At 43.7% G+C, this 21,285-nt stretch overlaps 3 protein-coding genes across 17 annotated transcripts in view; 1 reads left to right on the top strand and 2 right to left on the bottom strand.

Annotated features, from left to right (window-relative positions):
• LOC114845886 (cadherin-related family member 1) overlaps positions 1-21,285 on the bottom strand; it is a 73,020-nt gene continuing 51,735 nt past the window's right edge. For 12 of the 14 annotated variants that reach the window (XM_055504433.1, XM_055504426.1, XM_055504428.1 and 9 more), the window contains 17 exons: positions 8,466-8,798; positions 7,982-8,077; positions 7,612-7,757; positions 7,478-7,528; positions 7,262-7,351; positions 7,030-7,116; positions 6,329-6,445; positions 6,098-6,241; positions 5,924-6,002; positions 5,741-5,841; positions 5,461-5,664; positions 5,217-5,369; positions 4,768-4,932; positions 4,233-4,300; positions 2,936-3,164; positions 2,605-2,859; positions 1-1,614 (listed from right to left, as the gene is read on the bottom strand). In XM_055504433.1, coding sequence (XP_055360408.1) covers positions 1,072-1,614; positions 2,605-2,859; positions 2,936-3,164; positions 4,233-4,300; positions 4,768-4,932; positions 5,217-5,369; positions 5,461-5,664; positions 5,741-5,841; positions 5,924-6,002; positions 6,098-6,241; positions 6,329-6,445; positions 7,030-7,116; positions 7,262-7,351; positions 7,478-7,528; positions 7,612-7,757; positions 7,982-8,077; positions 8,466-8,526 — 2,589 coding nt within the window. In that variant the 5' untranslated portion in view covers positions 8,527-8,798 and the 3' untranslated portion in view covers positions 1-1,071. Of the gene's footprint in view, positions 2,224-2,604; positions 2,860-2,935; positions 3,165-4,232; positions 4,301-4,767; positions 4,933-5,216; positions 5,370-5,460; positions 5,665-5,740; positions 5,842-5,923; positions 6,003-6,097; positions 6,242-6,328; positions 6,446-7,029; positions 7,117-7,261; positions 7,352-7,477; positions 7,529-7,611; positions 7,758-7,981; positions 8,078-8,249; positions 8,446-8,465; positions 8,799-21,285 lie in introns of those variants that run through there. The other 2 variants (XM_029134445.3, XM_055504436.1) reach the window with 2 other exon arrangements.
• ghitm (growth hormone inducible transmembrane protein) lies at positions 10,723-14,495 on the bottom strand. The gene is made up of 9 exons (XM_029134450.3): positions 14,343-14,495; positions 13,864-14,021; positions 13,637-13,739; positions 13,379-13,490; positions 13,141-13,282; positions 12,830-12,938; positions 12,440-12,628; positions 11,398-11,569; positions 10,723-11,320 (listed from the first exon to the last, which is right to left on the bottom strand). Exons 2-9 carry the CDS (start codon positions 13,993-13,995, stop codon positions 11,233-11,235), a joined length of 1,047 nt encoding a protein of 348 aa, XP_028990283.1. The 5' UTR covers positions 13,996-14,021; positions 14,343-14,495; the 3' UTR covers positions 10,723-11,232.
• On the top strand, positions 15,171-20,043 carry LOC114845887 (carbohydrate sulfotransferase 3-like). Of its 2 annotated transcripts, XM_029134448.3 has the most exons (3): positions 15,171-15,610; positions 18,501-18,717; positions 18,817-20,043. In XM_029134448.3, the coding sequence occupies exons 2-3, from the start codon at positions 18,638-18,640 to the stop codon at positions 20,009-20,011; spliced, it is 1,275 nt and encodes a 424-aa protein (XP_028990281.1). In that variant the 5' UTR covers positions 15,171-15,610; positions 18,501-18,637; the 3' UTR covers positions 20,012-20,043. The 2 variants fall into 2 exon arrangements, with proteins under 2 accessions (XP_028990281.1, XP_055360412.1); XM_055504437.1 differs by lacking the exon at positions 18,501-18,717.

The raw sequence follows: 21,285 nt of genomic DNA, 5'->3' as shown, positions 1-21,285 counted from the left end.
CATTTTCAAATATTTATTCAAAAGACGGTACAAAGACAGTACAAATGTTACTTCCAAAGACCAGGCAAGTGTAATTTATAGTATATGTATTATGTGTTAAGTTATAGTATATAGAGATATGTAAGATATGTAGTTTATCTCACTTTGTTTGTGCTAGTTATAAGGTAAGAAACACTCGTTACATCATTTGTTACACCAACTAACTGCCTAATTTGATTTGCCTACACGTGAAGGCATTGGAGTGTAACACGTGTGCGGATCCTACATATCTGACACTGACTCTACATTTAAATATCTATAGCTTTAAAGGAAATGTCCAAGCAGGTTATGTACAATCTGAGCTCAAAATGTCAATCAAATAGCAACTTTTACCAACACTATGCCACTAGTGCAGTTAGACTTTCTTTTGATATTCACTGCTGCAAGATGTACAGAAAATGATTCAGCGCTGTACATTTAAAATGGACACGTTTATGTACAAAAGCATTTTTCTAAAATGACACATTCAAGTAAATAAAAGCAACTGAGCTTGTGTTACTGTGAAAACCTACAGTGGCACGTTGTAAACATACAAAAGAGCAACTTCTCAGCTTGCACGCGGCTGATGCAACAAAATAAAAATACCAACACACAGGTCCTTCAACACTTTATGTGTTCGATGACGACTGCATTCAGTGTGTGTGTGTTTTAGGATTTGCTGGATGAAACCCCAAGTTCTCCAAAAGGAACAGGATCTTTAACAATCCACTTTTCGGGAACTTATGCAACTTATATTTACACAGCGGCTCTCAGTAATCCTCTTCTGGGCGTTTGATAGTGGTGCTTTCTTCTGTAAGATGATGTAATCCTCCTGAAGATGGCAGTGTGAAGCCGCCAACAGCGCGAGCGTTCTCCTCTCCTCAGTGGTGACCACTGCACCCAACTGTTCTGTATCTCACCTTAAGACATAAATATTTGGAAAACCTCCTGCTTTAATCTTGACTAATTTACAGGTAGGCTCAACCTACGGGCTCATCACACGCTCCAGGTGAGGACTCTAGGAGCAAAGCGTTGTCGAAGACTGGACTGATGTTAATAATAACCTTGGTTGCTCTCGATGATTTTCTGCTCCAGCTTCATTTTGAGTTCGGACACTAACGCCGAGCTGATGTTCCCCTCCTTGCGGCGGCCGAATTTGCCTTTCTTTGAGCCCTTGGAGGCCAGTGCGCCGGATATGGTTGGGACGGCCCGGGGCCTCTCGCAGGGCCGCGCGCTAGAAGGCGGCGGCGGCGGCAGACAGGGGGCGCAGGGCGGGGCCAGTCGGGGCCGGGGGCCGCCGGGGCCCTGCGGGGAGCTGCCCTCTGGATCCTCTATGAGGAACTTGTCCGCAGGGTTGGTGAACTTGATAAAGGGCATCTTGAAGCTCCAGGGCTGCTGGTCCCTCGCTCGCCTCCTAATGATGCGACGCGCGGGCACGATCCTGTTGGACTTTGAGTTGCGCATGTACATAGCCGTAGAGATCAAGACAGTCAGCCCTACCAGCATGCTAATGATAACCGTCATCAAACCTATAGCTTTTACTGGATTGTCCCTACTTTTCATTAAAAAGACAGCCATAGGCCCCTTGAGAGGAGTCTGTAAAAGAGCACAAATAACATGTTTTAAATCACGTCCAAGGGACTGAATCCAGGCGTTAGCATAGCATGCAAGCATGAGCGATGGATGAGCGAAGCACTGACAGAGGAGGTCCAAACAGCTGTACTGTCACACCTCCGCACACAGTGGGCTGAGGCGAAGCTAGGCAGGCACAGCGCTAGCTGTTGGTAGCGTCTGGCAGTGCGGTGCGTTATGACTGACAATGAAGGACAATGAAAGAGTGACCCAGGTGAAAAAATGTCTTTACATTTAAAAGATCCAATCAAAAGTAAAAATACAGACAAATATAAAAACGTATCACATTCATATATTATTATAATAAGTGTGCTCCAGTACTCTTTTACAGACATTAGCCAAAACCATAAAAAATGTAACATGGTGTCATGTGTCTCATCTGATTCTGCGAATGACTTTGATGTAATTGCTTTCAGGGTTGATTCTGGACTTTTTCACTGCGTTGCAGTACAGGATGGTGGATATGCATATCGTTAGCAGAATGAGAGACGTGACAGCGCTGAAACAAATCCCAAACACAGTCAGCGGACGTCTGCTGAGGCCCATGAAGTACGAAATAACTCGACCTTTGATCTGAAAAGCACGATGCACGACACAGAAACAACACCAAGATGGCCGAGTCAGCGCCATGCGGAGTGAACACATGACAACATGGTGACAACACAGAGCGTGATGAAGACATGGCGTCAACATTCAAAGGAACAATGGTGTTGGTTGATATTGATTCATTATCTGAAGAATCCGAAATCAACCACAAATGTATTCTATTGTGGCATCGCTGTATCTACAATGTGGACGTCACAGCACCCATTTTATGGGACTTGTTGACTGATTAATGAAAGCAAATACATATATAAGTAGCATAGCATTGCAGCAATGTCTATTGTTACTGCCTTCATCTACAGCTAAGGCGATTAGAGCGTTGAGAGCGGGCTGTGGTAGAAACAGTCTTACCGCCTCGGTGATGTCGATGTTGACCACAGCCGATGTGCTGAAGGACGGAGACCCCCTGTCCCTGGCCTGGACCACCAGAGACCACTTGCAGTCTTTCTGCTTGGTGATGTTCTGCACGATCTCCATGGACTTGATGTACGGCTTCAGCTTGATCTCCCCGGTGTCGGAGTCGATGTCGAACGCGTTGTCAGGATCGGCTGTCATGATGGAGTATTCGATGACGTTGTTTGGAGACTCTGCGTCTTCATCCACTGCCTGTGGGAGAAAAATACAAATATCAGTAACTTTCTTTATCCGATGACTAAAGACAGGGGAGCTTGACTTAATATACCTCCACTCTGACAGGTGTACCGATGATCATGGTCTTCTCCAGGAGTTCGTCATCGAATTCAGGGGAGTGGTCGTTCATGTCCAGGACGGTGACGAAGACTTCGGCCAAGCTGTACTTCCCCTCCGAATCTTCCGCCTTGATGTAGAAGTTGTATTTGGACCTGACTTCTGCGTCCAAACTGGTCCACGGCTGCGTGAAGATGAGCCCTGACGATGGGTGGATGGCAAACCTGCAACAGTTCAGACAGTGAAAGAGTCAGAGCCTCAGTTGCCCATTTGGTGTCAAACCGACCAGATGTTTCTAATACAGGCACTGTTAATCACAGTCACATCACACCCTGTGAACCTCCATATGACTCATTAACTGAGCTCTATATTTACTTAATGAGATGCAGTTGGTATCAGCACCTTTTTCCTGGTTCAGGTTTATTTTCAATATTTATACTCTGCATCGGCATTTTAGTTTAGTAACAAAGCATAAAATTGATCAAGGAACGAAGGCAGAGTTTTTGCCTGGATCTGAATGAGACAGCAGCATATGATCACTAGCGAATGCCTTCATTTGCTCATAATGATTCCTCAAATCTTTGACATCTGTCAGTGCAAACTGTGGCTGTTTATCCCACACTCCCACTGTCAGAACGAATCATGCTGTTCTTCAAACTTCTTTCACTGCGTTCATTTTCAAAGCAAACCCAGATCCAGTGTAACATGTCAGATACGATCACATCGTGTTCAATCCACAGCCTTTGGTTTAGCTCTGTGTATTCTGGGAGCTCTGCAGCTCCGCCGTCTCCTTTTCCACTGTGAAAATTCACAAGTTGCCTGAAACTGATAACTTTCGCACAATTAACTCGGGTCGTTGCCTGCAGACAAGCATAAATTCTCACTTTTCCTTCGCTGCATGCTGCCTTGCTCCTCAAAGCTGCCGTTTCTGTGGCTCCAGCTGTCACATTGCATGTTAATTGGCTCTCCCTATGTGAGACGGGCCAGGCGGTCTATTTTTAACCCTCCAATCCAATTAGGAGATTAGCCAGCATCTTGCAGCCATTTTAAAGCGAGCTGTTTGTGCAGCAGAGGGGCCAATCAAACTGGGTTCCTGCTTACCTCTTCCATCAAAGACACAAAGATGAATCATAACGTATGTCCTGTTGGCTTCGTTTATACCCCCATCCTCTCGTCAACATTGAGGCATATTCACACAATAACGCGTTACTCTGTGGAATGCACTTTTGGGTGTATAAAAGTATACGATCCGATCGAACCTAAACTGGCATGAGTGGGAGGTTTTTACTCACAAATCGGATCCTGATCCATAAATCGTGTATTTGACTTCACCCCAAGGCCCTGAATCTGGATCATTCGCCTGGAGGAAGATCACAGGAAGGGGATTAGAAGCCTAATACATACAGCAAATGCACTAATAATGTACATGTATCATTTAATACAGTTATTGGGGAGCAAAATCTCAAACAACGTAATCAGTTTATATGTAATTTACTGGAGTGAGTTCAGGATAAGCGACTAGTCGGGGTCTTAAGCTCATGTACAAAGGCCAGGGAGGGGCTGCAAGCCTCTTCCTGTGTTTAGTGGAAATGGAGGCGTGGATGATTAACCTTGGGGCAAAATTAAGCTTTTTATTCCACACTGTGAGTTTGAGGCATATTGCCTGGCTGCATGCATACAGTGCAGTGTAAGAGGAAGGATTATATGTTATATTTTATATTTTGAGATATGACAAAAAGCATAGAACCCAGCAGTAACCATCTGCTTTCATACATCGACTCATACTTTGGCCACGTTAGAGAACAGTTTAGTCTCCCGTCGACTCACCGTTATGGACACAACGCTGGCGCCTCCAGGAGAGTTCTCTGGGACCCTGGCAATGTAGTACTCAGACGTGAACTTGGGCGCGTTGTCGTTGGTGTCCAGCAGGTTGATCACTATGTCAGCCGTCGCACTGAAGCGCTCAGGCGTGTCAATCTCCACTGCCAGCAACTACAAACACACACACACAGGCCAAGTGTGCGTAAATAAGCACTGGAGCAAAGTAGTAGAATAATTCATTGACAGAGTGTCTACAGTAACAACCCTAAAAAACTAAAGTCATAAGCAACTAGATTACAGACATTTGTGAATGTTAAACATGATCAGAAGAAGAGTTATTGTTAAACATAGACTTTTAAGTGCATAGACTTTGTATGACAACTAAACACTACCCTTCAAGATCATTATTAGCTGTAGTTGTGGATTTATATATTACTGCAATTTTGAAGTCTGACCTTGAAGGAAAGAGTTGGTCCCTTTTCATAATCGATGCCAGATGCATCCTCCACGATGACGGTCACCTGCGCTTCGTTGAGGACAGTCTGTGGAACAACTCGCAGCACTCGGCTGGGTCCCACCAGTCTCAGTTTGAATTTAGCATTTGCTCCCTGCGCAGAAAAATAAGCGGCGGCACGAACATGTGAAATAAACTACACTAGATGCTAAAGACAACAGTCTGAATATTGCCAACAAACCTACCTGGTCAGAGTCATTGACCGTGATCTTGAAGCCTCGAAGGATCTCGCCTGCTGGCGGGTGCTCGTACATCGTGACCTCAAACTTGCTCTGTGGCCCGTTTTCTCCGTAGAATGTTGGGGGGTGGTTGTTGAGGTCCACCACCCGCACTGTCACCGTGGTAACGTCGTAGTCCATGAGCCGTTCGTTCGGTCCCACCTCAGCTGCCTGAGTTCAGAAATCACACCGATCAACAAGCTCAGCAGTGGAAACAAATAGGCAATGTGATAGACACTCAACTGACCTTGACTTTAATTTCATACAACTCGTTTTTCAGGAGTGACGGGTACGTCGTCAGGGTGATGCATCCACTGGAGCTATTTATGTCAAAAACCCCGTCACTACCTGAAAGGTAACAACATGGATGTGTGATGTCACTGAAGGCTGTTCAAAACAAGCAGGGAAAGATCTCAAAGTGTTTCATTACCTTCTAAGATGGAATAATGTATGGGGTTGGGATTGCCTTGATCGCCATCTTTAGCATACACCGTGAATATTTCAGAACCCTGAAAGTCAGATGATTTATACGTATATGTTCATATTAATGCATCCAAATAAGGTCCCTGTAGCTGGATGGTAGGAGGAGATGAGAAGAACTCACAGGAACTGAGACCTCGTAGATGTAGCCAAAGTACGGTGTTCCTACAAAAGATGGAGGCATGTCCTGGGCGTCAAGCACATTCACTGTTACAGTGGCTGTGGAGGTCAACACCTGGTGCTTCCCCTTGTATCTCCCGCCTCCATCCTGTGATAATGGGAGGCAGAAGGCAGAGCCTTGATGATGCTAACTGGGACTGGACGCTAAACCCCAAGGCTAGCGGCGGCCTCTCACCTTGGCAACCACTGTCACGAAGTGAGTGGGCGTGGTCTCATAGTCGAGCGTCTCACCAGGCTTGACTCTTAGGATCCCGCTGTGGCCGTCGATGGTGAATTTGGCCAACGGGGAGTTCTGGTAAAGTCAAGAGCCGCACAGTCAGCAGCGATTAGGATGCTTCATCTCCAGCCCTGTCATTTTTCCAGGATAAGTTCAACTCACATTTGACACATGAACAGAAAGTGTGACTACTGTGCTGTCAGCTGTTGGCCCAAACCAAACCCTGAGCCCGTATTAAGCCTCCAATGCCTTGCTCAAATGTAATTGAAATTTAATCCACTAAAGTAACACTGTTTCCAGACTGCTCTCTGGTATGAGATTAATCTTTCCCCTCCACACACTGTCCTTTTTGTCCCGGCACATGGCAGCACAGCTCTCGTGATGTCAGCTCAACCTCTGGTACAGTATTTGGGGCCGAGCAAAGTTAACAGTATCCAGGATTAAAACAACAAATATGGGGATAATAGTGAAATGTAAAAGAAATTCAAAGAATGTTTAGGAGCCGAGGCGATAAGGAAGCTGGCAGACCTAATCCAGGGTGTAAGTGTGGTCTCAGTCATAATCAGACCTAATTTAAGGAAGCCTATAATGAACTATTTTATCACAGCTCGCTTTTTCTGCAGCATCACATCTGCATAACAATTAAGCTGTAAAGTTACTTGTAGATAATATGAGACGCTGCCTCCTGAGCCCATGTCCTTGTCCACTGCTTGGACTCTGTAGATGCTGCTTCCTGGAGCTGTGTCCTGGTGGAGAGATGACAGATGTATAACTATGAACACAGTTAAACTAAATTGTTGATATCTGTTTGAATGAGTCCAATTTGGAGGATTGAGGCCAAAGAACGGATGTTACATGACAGTAGGTGAGTGTTTGCTTGATAAACTGCACCTCAGGGATATCGATGATGAAGGGCAGGTTTTGAAATTCAGGTGATTCATCATTGGTGTCGGTGACGAACACCCTCACTGTCTCCACAACCTGGAAACAAACACACCCCAACCTCAAGCAGACACAACAACTACTGTGTAAACCAAAGCGAATGACTGATGGTTAAGTAGCAGGTTAGAGTGAGATTAATGCAGCGAATCCATGACAATTACTCACCTTATTGCGACCGTCTGTTATGCTCACAAGCACCGAGATTTCACCCTGTTTCTGCAAACGAAATAGAAATGACACTTGTGGTTACAGACTTCCAGCAGCTTTCTCCAACAAGGGAGTCGCGCTAACGAGCTCACCTCCCTGTCGAGCTCCTGAATCAGGGTCACGTTTCCGCTTTTGGGGTCCACCCTGAAATACTCCTTGGAGCCCTTTTCGAACGTCAGACCGTAACGCACTGGGTCCCCCTCCGGATCTGTGCCATTCAGGATGTAGATCTGTGTTCCTATGTGTAAACAAATCGTATGAAGAAACTATAGCAGCGACAGCAGCAGGTTGAATGAAGTGATGTTTGTCACAGCAGCGCGAGGAGCCACCACCCATATTGTTTTCTTACCGTAAGTCGTGATGTACGTCACAATCCAAAAGGTATTACAGTGATTAGGTGGAGCCTCACACCAGCGATGGTTCCATTGTTACATGCTTGAACTAAGTCATCGACGGACTTACCAACTAATGTGTCCTCAGAGACGCTGATCAAGGCCATGTTTCCATTTGTACTGCTGGGTCCATTATCATAAAAATATGGAGCATAGTCAGTTTGTCCTTCATGGAAAACAAAGAAACATCTAAGTTATCGGAGCAAAGGAGAGAAGCTCAATTAATGAAAGAACTCATCCCAAGCTACTTTCTACTGAATACGACAGACTCTACAGGTTTATCTACAACAGATGTTCTGTTTCTAGAGTGAACGCGTATGTGAATAAGTCACACTCACTTGCTACAAAGGGCAGGGATCAAAAGCAGCACAGACGAAGAGGATGGAAGAGATAGATAAACACATTTGGATTTAAGTTTCTACCAAAAACCGCACGTTTAAACATGACACAAGCAGCATGAACAGTCTACACTAAGATGGACATCCCCTCTGTGTTAGAGGATTACCCAGATAAGACTTAACCACACACCGAGGGGAGAAAACTACAGGTCCTACCCGAGGTGAAGTGAAGCAGAAGCAGACATAGCAGAGCATGGCTTTTCTTCTCTTTCTTCATCCTGGTGCGGAGGGAAGGCTCGGCTGGCTCATGTGGAAGGCTTGGGCGGAGGGGACGCGAGCGGCGAGTTTCGTGCCCTTCTGGAGGCGTCTCAGCAGCTCAGGGGGAAGAGGCTGGGACGGATTCTCAGGCACTAATCCAGTGACGCATCCCTTCCCTCCTCGCAGCCTGCTCACACTTCCATCTCTCATGGACTGAACTCCGAGGGAAAAGTGCCCAGGTTTCACACGCTGTGGTGTCATCGTCACACCTCTGCGCACGTGACATCGTATCTGTCAATGCAGCTACGATTACTGGAAAATCTTGCTGATATGATGCACTGATTGAAAATTACAGGTTTTCTCTGGGTTATATTAAATTTCCTCAGTTCTTAAGGTGGATCACCAAACTCATTAGCTGCTTGTAGTGGCCTAATGTGCCCTGAGGCTACTCCTCTTGGCAGCTCGCTGCACTAATTACCAGCAGGCTTCCTCTAGGCTTCGTAGCCACTCACCCCAGAAAACCCAGTGACTTGTCAAGTTTCTATCACTTAATTAAAATGTTGAAGAAAAACATTTAGTGTTTTTAGTTACGTCAATGAATCATGTGAAAAATATTTCTCACAATAATAAATTATGCAAAATTAAATTAATAATTCAGTGTGTAGTATTACTGTATTATTATCATCACGCAGATTTATAATCAATTACTTAGTAACGTGTCAAAGAGGTGTAGTCCAAAAATAAACAGATGAACAGATGGAAAATATGTGATATTCTCAAGGGCCAAAGTGGCAAACGGAGTATCACGTTTCACACCCTTCTCCACGTCTGATGACGGCCTGATGCGCTGTACTTCTTAATTTTGGATGTAATTTTCACTTGGCCCATTAGAAAGTTTTGCACCTTTTCTTTCATGTTATTAAGCCAGACCCTCGTTTAAGGTGGTGTCAGCGCACGAACTGCTGCTGGTGAACTAACTCAATTAGAGGTGCAGACCTCCTGTTTTCACATGTACAGAAATAACGTCTGACGTTCGGTGACACGTTTGTGCATCCTGCTGCACGGCAGCCAATGATCATGCTGCTGTGTTCACTAAAATAAACACACAACCCATGATCTGCTCAGTGGTTATACTGGTGTTTAACTACGTAGGCACAATTCAATCAACAAACTGTTTTAGTCAAGGATAATTCACTAGACACTGATTAATTAAGTAATTAATTAATAAAATGAAGAGAGGTTCTCCTTTTCTTCTAGAAATCATGTATTTCTGCATAGTGCATAAACAATATTAGTCCAAAAGTTGTACGGACATATAGTCTGGACTAACCTGCATTAAGCATTAAAAACCTCGGAGCCAAACCAAATATTGGTCATCAATCTGAAAATGACAGAGGGCAACTTTTATCCCCAGTAATGGCAGATCTCTGGATGCTGGAGCTTTCCCCAATCTCATCCATTATTGCCTCTTTATCCCTCCCATCTGCAGCCTTTTTCCGACACACAGCGTATATGAATCATACACTCCTGAAACGTGAACATGATCCGCAAGACCGAAACACTGTTTGGCAGCTGTGTGCTCCACGTGAATGTGTTTTAATGAAGCACCTGCATATTTACAGATGTTAGCATCTGTTGGAAGTGCCCTGGTTTGGAGGTTTAATTTTAGAGGAGCAGCCAGATGGTGGACAAGAGGATTACTACGCTAAGCCTTTGTCATCTGCTGCTACATACTGGCTGTTTATAGGCAATACAAGGTGGGCCCCCGCTGGTCCCTCATGGTCTGCTCAGAAATGATGACAGTGTGGGTGACAAATGGTAAATAATGCAAGTTGGATTATTTAACAGAGGCAGCAACAGGGGGGGTTGAAAATATTATACCAGAAACTAGAGAGATGGCAGTAATTAAAATAAGAAAAGAAATAAGCAAGAAATAAATAATTTATAAACTAGTAAACTTTTAAATGTTGGCTTTCTCAACATGTTTTGATTTGTCATAACATTCAACAGTTATTCAGAAACTCATGACAGTGTGAAAGCAAGTCAGCAGGACACAGGATGCCGAGACATTTTAGTGATTTCACACCAGAGGCTTTACAACAATGGTATTTCAAGCTGTTTTATGGGTAACAGGATTGTGTCATTTCACCCTTTGCTGTGTTAATAACCCAAAACAGGCAAAAACGTTTCACAAACGAATTCACAGCTAATCAGATTTTGGTTTTCATCTGTTTATTGAGTAGTTCTGGTTTTAAAATTGCTTCACATTTTCACAAGAATACACGCGGCTGATGTGAACCATCATAGAAACGCAGCATCAATGAATGTACATACAGAGTAGTTATTGTTCTGTGGCACAGAGAACCTCTATTCATTGAACTAGTTATTCCTGAACTTTCGCTCTCATTCGAAAAGCAACAGGAAATAAATAGAAACAAAATAATCATCTAAATAACATCTGAGTCAGGCAAAATGAAGCCGACAAACAGATTTTGTCGATCTGTAACCCTCAAAACCATACGTATACTTCCACAATCAACTTAAAACATCTGTGGGACCAACATACAAAAGTTTGTCTTCTTTAATTTTCCAGCCAACTTGTCCTTAATGTTTAAAGTGTGTTGATTTACTAGATACATTTGCCACTAAAACACCTGGCATTGGCTCTTAGTAATAAGACATGAACTTGTGGAAAGTAATCTGAAGATGAAGTCGGTGCTGCTGTTTACTTCCTTCTGCTGCCGCCTCCATTAGCCAGAATCATAACAAGCCTCATGAAGATGTTCAGTGTGTCCATGTAAATCCCCATACATCTGTAAAATTGAAAAGAAAAATTAGATCCGGTCTCTGGTGCTGGTACTGAACTAACAAGAAAAAGTACTCAACTTACGCATTGATGGGGTCATATTTCTGTACACCATAGAGTGGGTGTGTCTCTGCCCTTTTGATGACCTTCTGTGTATCATAGAGGAGGAACATACTGAACAGGACCAGGCCTCCATAGATGGCCACTGAGTACAGACCTGCTCCAAACGCTGACGTCGGTGGCAAGAACATTGATCCTGAAGGAGAAGAAGAGTGAGAAAGAGATTCTATACACAGGGCTCAAATTGAGAGCATACAGGCCAACATCAATCATTAGCCGATAATTTGCTTAGAATATAATAAATATACATTACTACATAATGTATTTATTCCTCCCTTCAGTATCCCCTATTGAAGTTACATGTATTTTAAGAATAAACAGTAGGAAGCATCAACACACACAGCTTCACGTACCCTTACTATGAAGAAAAATATTTTCATATTGTTTGGCATCTATTAAATAAATTTGCATACATTACCTGAATCTGATGTGTGAAAACTAACACTTTAAATGATGTCTACTGATTAAATCTGTACTTTACAGGAACGTAAGAGACATAATCTAAATATAAATACCTAATACCTGAAGCGAGTGATGTGCATTCACAAAATAATATAATTTATGTTTATAACATGGCTAATGTTCATGAGGGTGCTGCATTGACATGGCGTTTGTAAAATATAAAAATAAACAGACAGGAGTCAGCGGAGACCCAAGTGCTGGATGGGTGCAGCCAATACTGAATTAAATCCCAGTCTTGAGCTAACGCATGCGCTACTGTTAGTTAAACATGTTGTCTAGTCACTAAAATTAGAACTCAGTCAGGTTGTAGGCTGTAATAACCAGAATAAGCTGTCTGAGGATGACTGTATCTATGTATAAAGTAGGAACATTAGATGGCGTTTAATTAAACTGTTGACTGCATTAACACTGAAGGTGCTGACACCAACACCCCTTCACATTCTCTGTTTGCAAGACTTTCAGTTTTGCAACTTTATTATTTCAGCATGTATTACTTGTAGTGCAACTGAGGGACTGTTTTTAAGTGAAGCGGCTTCATACTAACCAAGAGAGGAAGCAAAGACCACTCCAAAGCCGACAGCCAGGGGCCCACCCATATTGAGGAACTTCTCACTTGGGGCACACATGGCCACAGTAGACAGACCTCCCACGATGCCTGCTGTGTACCACGCAGCTCTTATCATCAGAGGACCTCCCAGCAGAGTCAGCGGGGCAATGACAGCACCCATCACACCTTGAAGTGAAGTAAAACAAAACATTAGCCAAATACTGCATTAAAAACAAACAATGTTTGTGCCACATGTCTTGGTGTAGTGCAGAGTCATAGTGACTATTATGAGACTTACATGGCTGCCCTCTAGTGTTCGGCTAAAGAAACTACACAACACAGGTCTATGAAGGAGAACATAATCTTTTTTTAAATTGTCTTACAAACCTGCATGAAGCATCCAAGCCAAATGTTTGGGCACTGGGCTGTGCTCATATGAAATAGACCTGACCAGCATGCCAGCACCAATCATGGCTGCAAATGTTGCTCCAATGGCCTGGTTAAAACAAGGACCAAGCGTTCATGTTAACAATCCATGATTTCTTATTTAAAACAACGTACTTTACAGTTACACCCATTATAGTTGCTGCAGTAGCTTTCTGAGTTTATCAGACAGCTGCCTACTTGCAAAGACCTGCCAGCTCAAAAAACACAGAAAGCCTGGAACACATTCATAGACTTGTGTGAAAAAGGCTCACCAGCCATGATCCTCTCATCATCATGCCCAAAAGTGCTGGGGTTCTGCTCACTGCTACAGCTGACAATGCTGTTAGTCCAACGCTGCCAGCAAAGTACATATAGGTGGAATGAATCCTATCCTTCACGTACTGAGGCCAGATCCTGCACAGGATGGTGAAGCTTGGTTAGATTGTAAACACATTGTACTGACCTGTGCTGCCAAATAAACAGCAATAGGCAGAAAAGGTCTTTACTTACACTGCTTTCTCAATTGCACCCATCTCATTAGACATGCCAAGTCCATAATAACACAGAGCTCCGAGGCCAACTGCTGCGCCTCCAGCCAGAATTATTCTTCCCATGCTATCAACTAGAAATGGAAAAGTGATATTTTAAAAACAGTGGAAATGTAAATTGAATTTACTTTGCCATCTTATGAGGGTTTCTTTGTCGAAACATGGAGGGACTGAAGCTGTTCAATTATGTAAAAGATCAAATGTAGTTCATGGCATTTACTTCGAATTGCAGTATCTGTGGCTGGCTCAAAAGCTGCATCTTTCATCTGGTCTCTGGTTGTCCTTGAACGGCGGAACCCAAATCTGGCTTTAGAAGAATAACCCTGGTGAGAGGAGACAAGACACAAGGCTGCAAGTTAATGGGTTCAAACTGGAGGTGTCCAGTTTGAACTCATTAACACTTTGCTTAATGAGGAATGTCAGCGTGGGGGGCTGACAGTAGAGCACCTGCTGGGGCCTGACCAGGGGTGGACAGGCTTTGAGGGTGGGTGCTCTCAGGGCCGGAGAGCCGTGTGTCAGCACGGGGCGCATCCCCGCGAGGGGGAGACTCCTCAGGCACGTTAGCCTCGCCACCAACATGGTCACAATGTTTATCCCGAGTCAGTCTGCAAGATAAACACAGCGTCGGGTACAAACAGTGGCTCCACATTATCGTTGACATAACATTTGACCTCTTTAGTGACTAGACAAGTCACAAACAATTTAGGGAAAAGTAATTCAGCCACGACCGGAGTTAGAGAAAATAAACGTTGATATAATCACGTTTACGTTAGAGTCCTTCAACTAAGCTAGCGACCGCTAGCCAACATGCTATAACTGCGTAGACTCACGCCACGTCAAGGTTATACAACGAGGACGGTTAATAAAACATTGTCTGCACGAATAATACGTTTTAAGTCACACAACAGAAAATTAACGTCACATACCGTCGGAGCAACGTTCGTCGTTCACCTTTTCTGACAGAAGTGCGCAAGTTTCTGACGCAACTGTTCTGCAACTTTCCGGAAATTTCTCGAATGGCGTCATCAACAAGCGACGGGATTGATGGGAATTGTAGTTATATATTAGTCCGTGTTCATAATCCCGTAATAGGCTCGTTGAAATCCGTGCTTGAATATATTTAAACAGTTTTACTTAAGAGTAAAAGTTTCCGTAATGAAGAACGAAACTTTATCGTACAAAAACGTGGTATTATTGATTTTAACTAGTTATGCAACACTATTATACAAGGTTAAACTATGCATGTATAGTTTTCTAATTTCTAATTATTGTTTTTGTTTATCCAAATAATATTCATATACCCTAAATTGATGGCGCTGAACTGTTAGTCTTTATGTAGATCTACTGTTTTATGTGTGTTTCTATTTAATACGTTGTGGTATTTATGATAGACAAGGATATTAATAAATTGTGACAACGTCTTATGTTTGTCTCCATCGCATGGCTAATATGATGTTTTATAGTGTTGTTTATTTTTTTGCTGTTTAATTTTAAGCAGATGGCAATTAATTAGTAGTAAAATGTTTTCAAAGAAAACATTTCGGCCAAAAATATACGGGTTTAATCGTATGGTTTATTGTTCTTTATTAGATTGTTCTAACATGTTTTAATTTTCTGTCCTAGTTTTTATTTTCAGACCGTGGGCCAGTCCAGACACCAGCGTGTCCAGACACCAGCGTGGGACCCACAGTGCGCCCTTCTCCACTGGGTGGCGCACTTGCTTTTTAAACTGCAGCAAATCTAAAACCCTAAAAGTGCCCTAATGCAGTGGCAGATTAACATCCGATTACGTACCTTGACACCGACAGTCATGTCGTTGACGTGTGTGAACGTTGTCATTTATTACTGAGTCTTACAGGGGTCTGTGCGCCTCCAGTCCGAAGCTCCGCTCCTTGGACCGAAGTTCCCACGTGATTCACAGAGGCGCAACTTCTTTGGGAAGACTTGCCATTCGCTTCACCGCGCACCGTGATTTACAGTCTACGTAAACATGACCCAGTCTGAGCTACAGGTTTCAGTTACTGAAAGTTTCCCAGCTGCGTCTTTTGGAAATGTTTCTGCCGCACAAGGCGAAACTTTGGGAAGTAGCTGATGGAATCCAGCTCCGTCCGGAGTCGCTGTTGGAGGAGAAGCTGATCAACTTCACGGATCAACCGATGCGAGACGAACTCAGACGCCGCATTTAATCACGATGGTGGGTATTAAGAAAAAAGCTTACATGTTTGTTAATCTCATTTATTGACGCTTATAAACAGATTAAAAACAACATCCTGTCGCACGGTTGGGAAAAGTTAATACAACTCAAAACTACCACAGAGGAGAAAAGCTCATCCAGTTATTGTGGCACAGACAATGGAGAGTCGCTTCTTGTGCAAGGTCTTGTTTTTAGAGAAGAATTTCATTAGATTTTTATTTCCGACACTCTTATCAGGATCGGAGCAATTAATATTTTCAAAATCACCTCACCGTCCGTCGAACACCACGTTTTCCACAGGCTTGAATGTCGCCCACGCTGAGATCTTACAGTAAGTGAAACCTGTTGCCCACAGGCCAAACTCTCCCTTCCCTTCACTGCGGACTCCCCTCTGCCCCTACAAATAAAGACCTGACCAGACTGTCCTCTAATAGTCACTTCTGGATGAGCTAATATTCTACCCAAGCTTAGATTTATTCTGATAATAACTACTGCCTTTCATTATAGTGTATTTTATGGGAACGATTCACAAACAATCCACAGATAAATTTCCAATGTCTGGGTTTAGTTAATGAAATAAGTAGAATAGATAGATATAGTACAGTAAAATACCAGTTAATTTATATGTTAATTAAGATTAATTACAGTAATTTAAAAAATGTGTAACTAAATTTTAGTTTTCTGTTTTTTCTAGTCCAAATTACTTCAAGGATAATATTTCTAATGTGGAAATCAGCAATAAACGAACACGGAAAATTCCATGTTGTATATGGTCACCGTAGAAACACCCATCTCAAGCTCAGCCATTCCATTCAAACATTTCATATTTTATATCCTGTTGACTTCTACATTTTTGTGTAATCGCCACTTGGCTGATTTTTAGATAATATGTCAAAAAGATTAAAGCGCAGCGTTTTTTCGAACTGCATCTCAAGCAAGACGTGTCTGCCTGACTACTATTTAATTTGTCGTCACATAAGATTTACATTAAATAAGGGGTGGCTATTAAAAGCATTTGTAACAAGATGATAAATGGCGCAGTGGCGGTTTTGTTATGAGCAGATGATCAAACGTGTCATATGCCTCACTGGTTTGTGAATATTCACGAATGTCAGCCTGCATGTGTATTTTTTTTTAAACTTCACACAGCAGATGCAATAAGCTGAGATAATTGGTGTACATCTAATTTACCAGATAAATGACAAAACTCACTCCACTTGTTTTCTTGACAAATTGTTGATGTAGCTTTTTTTGATTTTTAAAGCAGCAAGATAACTAAAACTGCCTAAATATATAAGTTAATCCAAATTCTGTCAAAAACGTCTTAATTGTTAGATCCAATATGCTTCTTTGTCTATCAGGACGCAGGCATCCCCCTTTTTGCCTCTGGCCAGTGACTCACAACATTAAGGGCCTTAGTCATTGACCCTGTGATGTGTGCATGACCTGGGAGCTTGTGTTTTGCAGCCTCAGTTCAAACAGGTCTTTGAGCCACCGTTGCGGTCACAGCAAGACAGAGTGGATTTTTCCTCACGGTGAAATTGTCTCAGTGCACAGGCATTTTACCTTTTTATTACGTGCCATGCTATGAGTCACTAGAGCTCCGGTGGAGCTGTAAACTCCTTGTTCCCTCTCAGAGAATTTCACAGGTAGTGTCCAACTGTTCCCCGTGTTCGGGCTCTAGTCGTTTGGACGAGCTTCTGTCCCCAGAAAGAGCTCTCAGGAGGATGTGAGAGAAATTAGAAATGCTTGTCGTGGTTCAGCCGCTGTGTGTTCAGGAGAACAGTGAGTGAAGTCCGGCTCTGTGGCCTCTGAGTAATAGCAGACGCTTCACCATTGAGTTGCCCTGAAGCTACACCTGCATCGTTTAACAGTGATCCAGAGGAATCGTCAGCATGCAGGACAAAATAAATAGTAATATATTAATTGTATTATTTTTGGGCATCAAAACAACACTGCCAGTTTTTTGCAGGTGGAGACGATGTCATTTGCTCCTAACCGTGCTGTGGGAGGAAGGGAGGATTATGCTAAGATCAGAAGATTAGTGAGGGATCTGACTCAAGCTGCTATTATTTTAAAAGTGAACTCACATTAATCTCTCAGCAATGTGAGATAATCCCAGAACGGCATCATTAAAATCACCCTGATCTCCATTTGACGAGCTACCGTCTCCTCTCGATCGTCTCCAGACTCATTCTCCATTTTTACCAGCGGTTTTAACCATTAGCATGTGCCCCCTCTCAGTCCAAGTCAGTCTTTTATAGGCACAAAGGCATATTATGGGGACGCAGCAAGTCATTAGCCCATTACGAGATGGCCTACTGTACAAGAGCCCTGTGTCAGAGAAAGTATCTGTGCATGGTGTTGACACACAGGAGGAGCTGGCAGGCCTGCAGGCTGCTCTTCTACCTACAGTATGAGTGGGAGCTAGGAAAGTCTGCTAACCAGACGTTTCTGCGCTGCACTTGTAGAATTACACTTTAATGTTTTAGTCCTGCATAAACAGTCCTGTGTGGTTGGTGGACCCGCTCACCAAAAGCACTGGTGCATTTAAGATGACAAGAACTTCCTCATAGGAAGGTCTCTCTCAGCTGTTTTCTATTCTTACCTTCTTGGCCCGTTTCTTTCCGTCTAAGTTATTCCTCCGTCTTTGCTTTTTATAGAATGTTCCACGTCAGAGCCATGGGAGGGTTAAGGGACACCCTGTGACCACTGCTCTGATTCAGTGCCGCGGTGCAGTTTCACATACACAACAATAAACTGCACGTCCCCAAATTCTCCACGTAGTTCCAACATTCCAAGAGCAAGACTTGAGAGCATGTGGTGACCCAGAGATCACTCAGATGTGCAAAATGTGTAACTGACGGGTTGATGTTCATTTCGTTTACAGGACGAAACATCGCCTACAACTGTGAATACAAATAAGTGGAAGGCTTTTTAAGGAGGCAACCGGAGACTTGTGAGATTGGCAGAATCTATTAAGAAGGAGTTGTGTAAAAGCATATCCAGGCACAGCTACGTCCAAGAATGAGGATCAAATACACAATATGTGTTGTCTTTGTTGTGGCGCTTGTTATTATTGAGAAGGAAAACAACATTATCTCAAGGTGAGTTCGTCTCAGCCTGTTTGGGTAGTTTTATTTTGAAAAGCTTGAAGCATATATAAAGAAAAACAAGATAACTTACAGGAAGTGTGTGTTTTGCAGGGTGTCTGATAAGCTTGCTATAAAGCAAGCACCCCAGACGGCTCTACGGCCTAGTGGCTTGCCCCACGTACTGTGGAACCACAATGGCTCCTTTACCCTGATGAATCGGCGCCTGGAAAACTACAGTGAGCACCAAGATGGAATGACAAGGAGCAGGAAGCACATTCTCCTGTTAACCACCACCAGGACGGGCTCCTCATTCGTAGGCGAGTTTTTCAACCAGCAGGGCGACAACATGTTTTATCTGTTTGAGCCGCTGTGGCATGTGGAGAGGATGCTGGCGCTGGAGACCAGAGGGACCAACGCCACAGCGGCCGCCAGGGCGTACCGCGACGTGCTCCAGCAACTCTTCCTGTGCGACTTCTCCCTGCTGGAGAGCTTCATCAGCCCCCTCCCTGTGGACCACATCACGGCTGCCCTCTTCCGCAGGGAGTCCAGCAGCTCCCTGTGTGATGAATCCGTCTGCAGCCCCTTCGTCAAAGGGGTTTTTGAGCGCTACCACTGCAAGGCCAGGCGCTGTGGACCCCTGAACCTGACCGTGGCGTCTGAGTCCTGCCTTCAGAAGGAGCACAGGGCCATCAAGTCAGTGCGGGTGCGCCAGCTGGAGACCCTTCGTCCTTTGGCTGAGGATCCACGCCTTGACATGAAGTTCATTCAACTGGTGCGAGACCCTCGAGCTGTGCTTGCCTCACGCATGGTGGCCTTCGCAGCCAATTACAAGAACTGGAAGCAATGGGCCATGGGTGGGGACGTGCCTGCGGATGATGATGAGGTGAGGAAGCTGAAAGGGAACTGTGACAACATCAGGATGTCTGCAGCGGTCGGCCTGAGGCAGCCATCGTGGCTGCGCAGACGTTACATGCTGGTGCGGTACGAGGACGTGGCACGGTTCCCCGTGAAGAAAGCAAGGGAGATGTACAAGTTCATCGGAATCCCCCTGACCCAACGAGTGAAGTCCTGGATCCTGAGAAACACCCAGGCCTCCAAAGAGGCCGGCGGCGTTTACTCCACACAGAAAAACTCCTCAGAACAAGTGGAGAAATGGAGGGACAGCCTGCCTTTCAACATAGTCCAGGTGGTTCAGAGGGTTTGTGGGCCGACACTGAAGCTTTTTGGTTATAAATTTGTAACCAGTGAAAAAATGTTAACAGACAAGTCTGTCAGCTTGATTGAAGATAAAGTGTTTAACTTTTAATAGGACCTATTAAAAGAAACACAAAAGCCTGATGCAGGAAAAGACAATCATTTGTAAACTCTGGAAAGACTCATATTTAACAGCCTATTTGGCTTTAAATGCTTGTCCAGGGGGGGACGCTGCCTCTCACCCAATGACAGCGGGCGCCATCATCCTGTGAGCCGTAACAGAAAAAGTTGTTGCTACAATGTCACACATTTTTGAACAGAAACACACGTGAGGACTGAGGTTGTACAAATAGCGTAGCATGGTGACAACAGGAAGCTGCAGCACCTTTTTTTGCACTGTCTGACTTTAAAACCAATTGTATAGGAAAGTCCCAAGGGAGAGCTGTGGGTGTGTGAGCAATAATGCACTGCTTCAAACACTTCCAGGAACCTATTAGTCTTTTATCCAGCACCTCCCAAGATAGCAATAGCAATATAAGCTGCTTTTACACCAAAGAAACTTGAACTGACGTGTGATGCATAGTCAGAATTATGTTTTGTTTATTACCAAGGGAAGTAGAGCATGATCCTTAAAGTAATGTTCGATGCTAATTTATTTATTTCGTAGCCTTGCTTTAGGTTTGTTATAACTCCAGGCCTGAATGTGCTCCACAGGTGTTTCTTTGCACAGGCTATAGTGTTTTTGCATGTTTGTACAGTAGCTGGCCAAACGTGATTTTTGCCCTCATCAGGTCTGTTCAGACACTTTCTGTAGAAACAGATGTTTACACTGCTACCGTGTGCACTCACCCTGCAGCTGGTTTGCAGGATAGTGCAAAGTTTGTCTGCAGATGTTTGTATTGACACAAGTGCCTTGGCTGGTGAGAAAGAGGCCCTGAGACTCTGACACATCCGAATAATAATCCATTCTGTTATGATATTCTCTAAATACACTTTTAGCAAGTAGAATGTTTTAAATTGGTGACAGGATAAGAATCAAATGCTAAAATAGTCAATAAATGCAATAAATGATGTCAACAACCCATTTGAATTACTTTTGAAGGGTGTGAGGACAAAAGCCTCAACTACTGTAAACGTGGGCCCTTTCCTCAGTGTTTGAGTGTGTGTTTGAGCAAATATTTAAAAACAGTCATTGTTCATTATATTTCAGGTTTCACAGCTTCAGTTCTGAAACTTGAATCCCAAGCCTCAATTCATTCTATCTGAGTGGTTGGTCACCTCCCTCTTGTCTAAACCAAAGTTTACTCCTTCTCCACACAGACTGGTTTGCCTCTGACAAGAAAGAAAAAAATGATACTGTGGAGGCAGCTGCCTTGACTTCCAGTG

Source organism: Betta splendens, chromosome 19 (assembly GCF_900634795.4).
Source record: "Betta splendens chromosome 19, fBetSpl5.4, whole genome shotgun sequence".
NCBI lineage: Eukaryota > Metazoa > Chordata > Actinopteri > Anabantiformes > Osphronemidae > Betta > Betta splendens.
Note: the sequence above shows the minus strand (reverse complement) of the source record. Positions and strands in the feature narration are given on the sequence as shown.

Coding starts and splice junctions, on each gene's coding strand:
- LOC114845887 (XM_029134448.3), top strand. CDS start 18,638: ATGAGGATCAAATACACAATATGTGTTGTCTTTGTTGTGGCGCTTGTT. Junction 18,718..18,816: donor GAAAACAACATTATCTCAAG/GTGAGTTCGTCT, acceptor TGTGTTTTGCAG/GGTGTCTGATAAGCTTGCTA.
- ghitm (XM_029134450.3), bottom strand. CDS start 13,995: ATGTTGGTGGCGAGGCTAACGTGCCTGAGGAGTCTCCCCCTCGCGGGG. Junction 11,570..12,439: donor GGTCTTTGCTTCCTCTCTTG/GTTAGTATGAAG, acceptor CTTCTCCTTCAG/GATCAATGTTCTTGCCACCG. Junction 11,321..11,397: donor AAATATGACCCCATCAATGC/GTAAGTTGAGTA, acceptor TCAATTTTACAG/ATGTATGGGGATTTACATGG.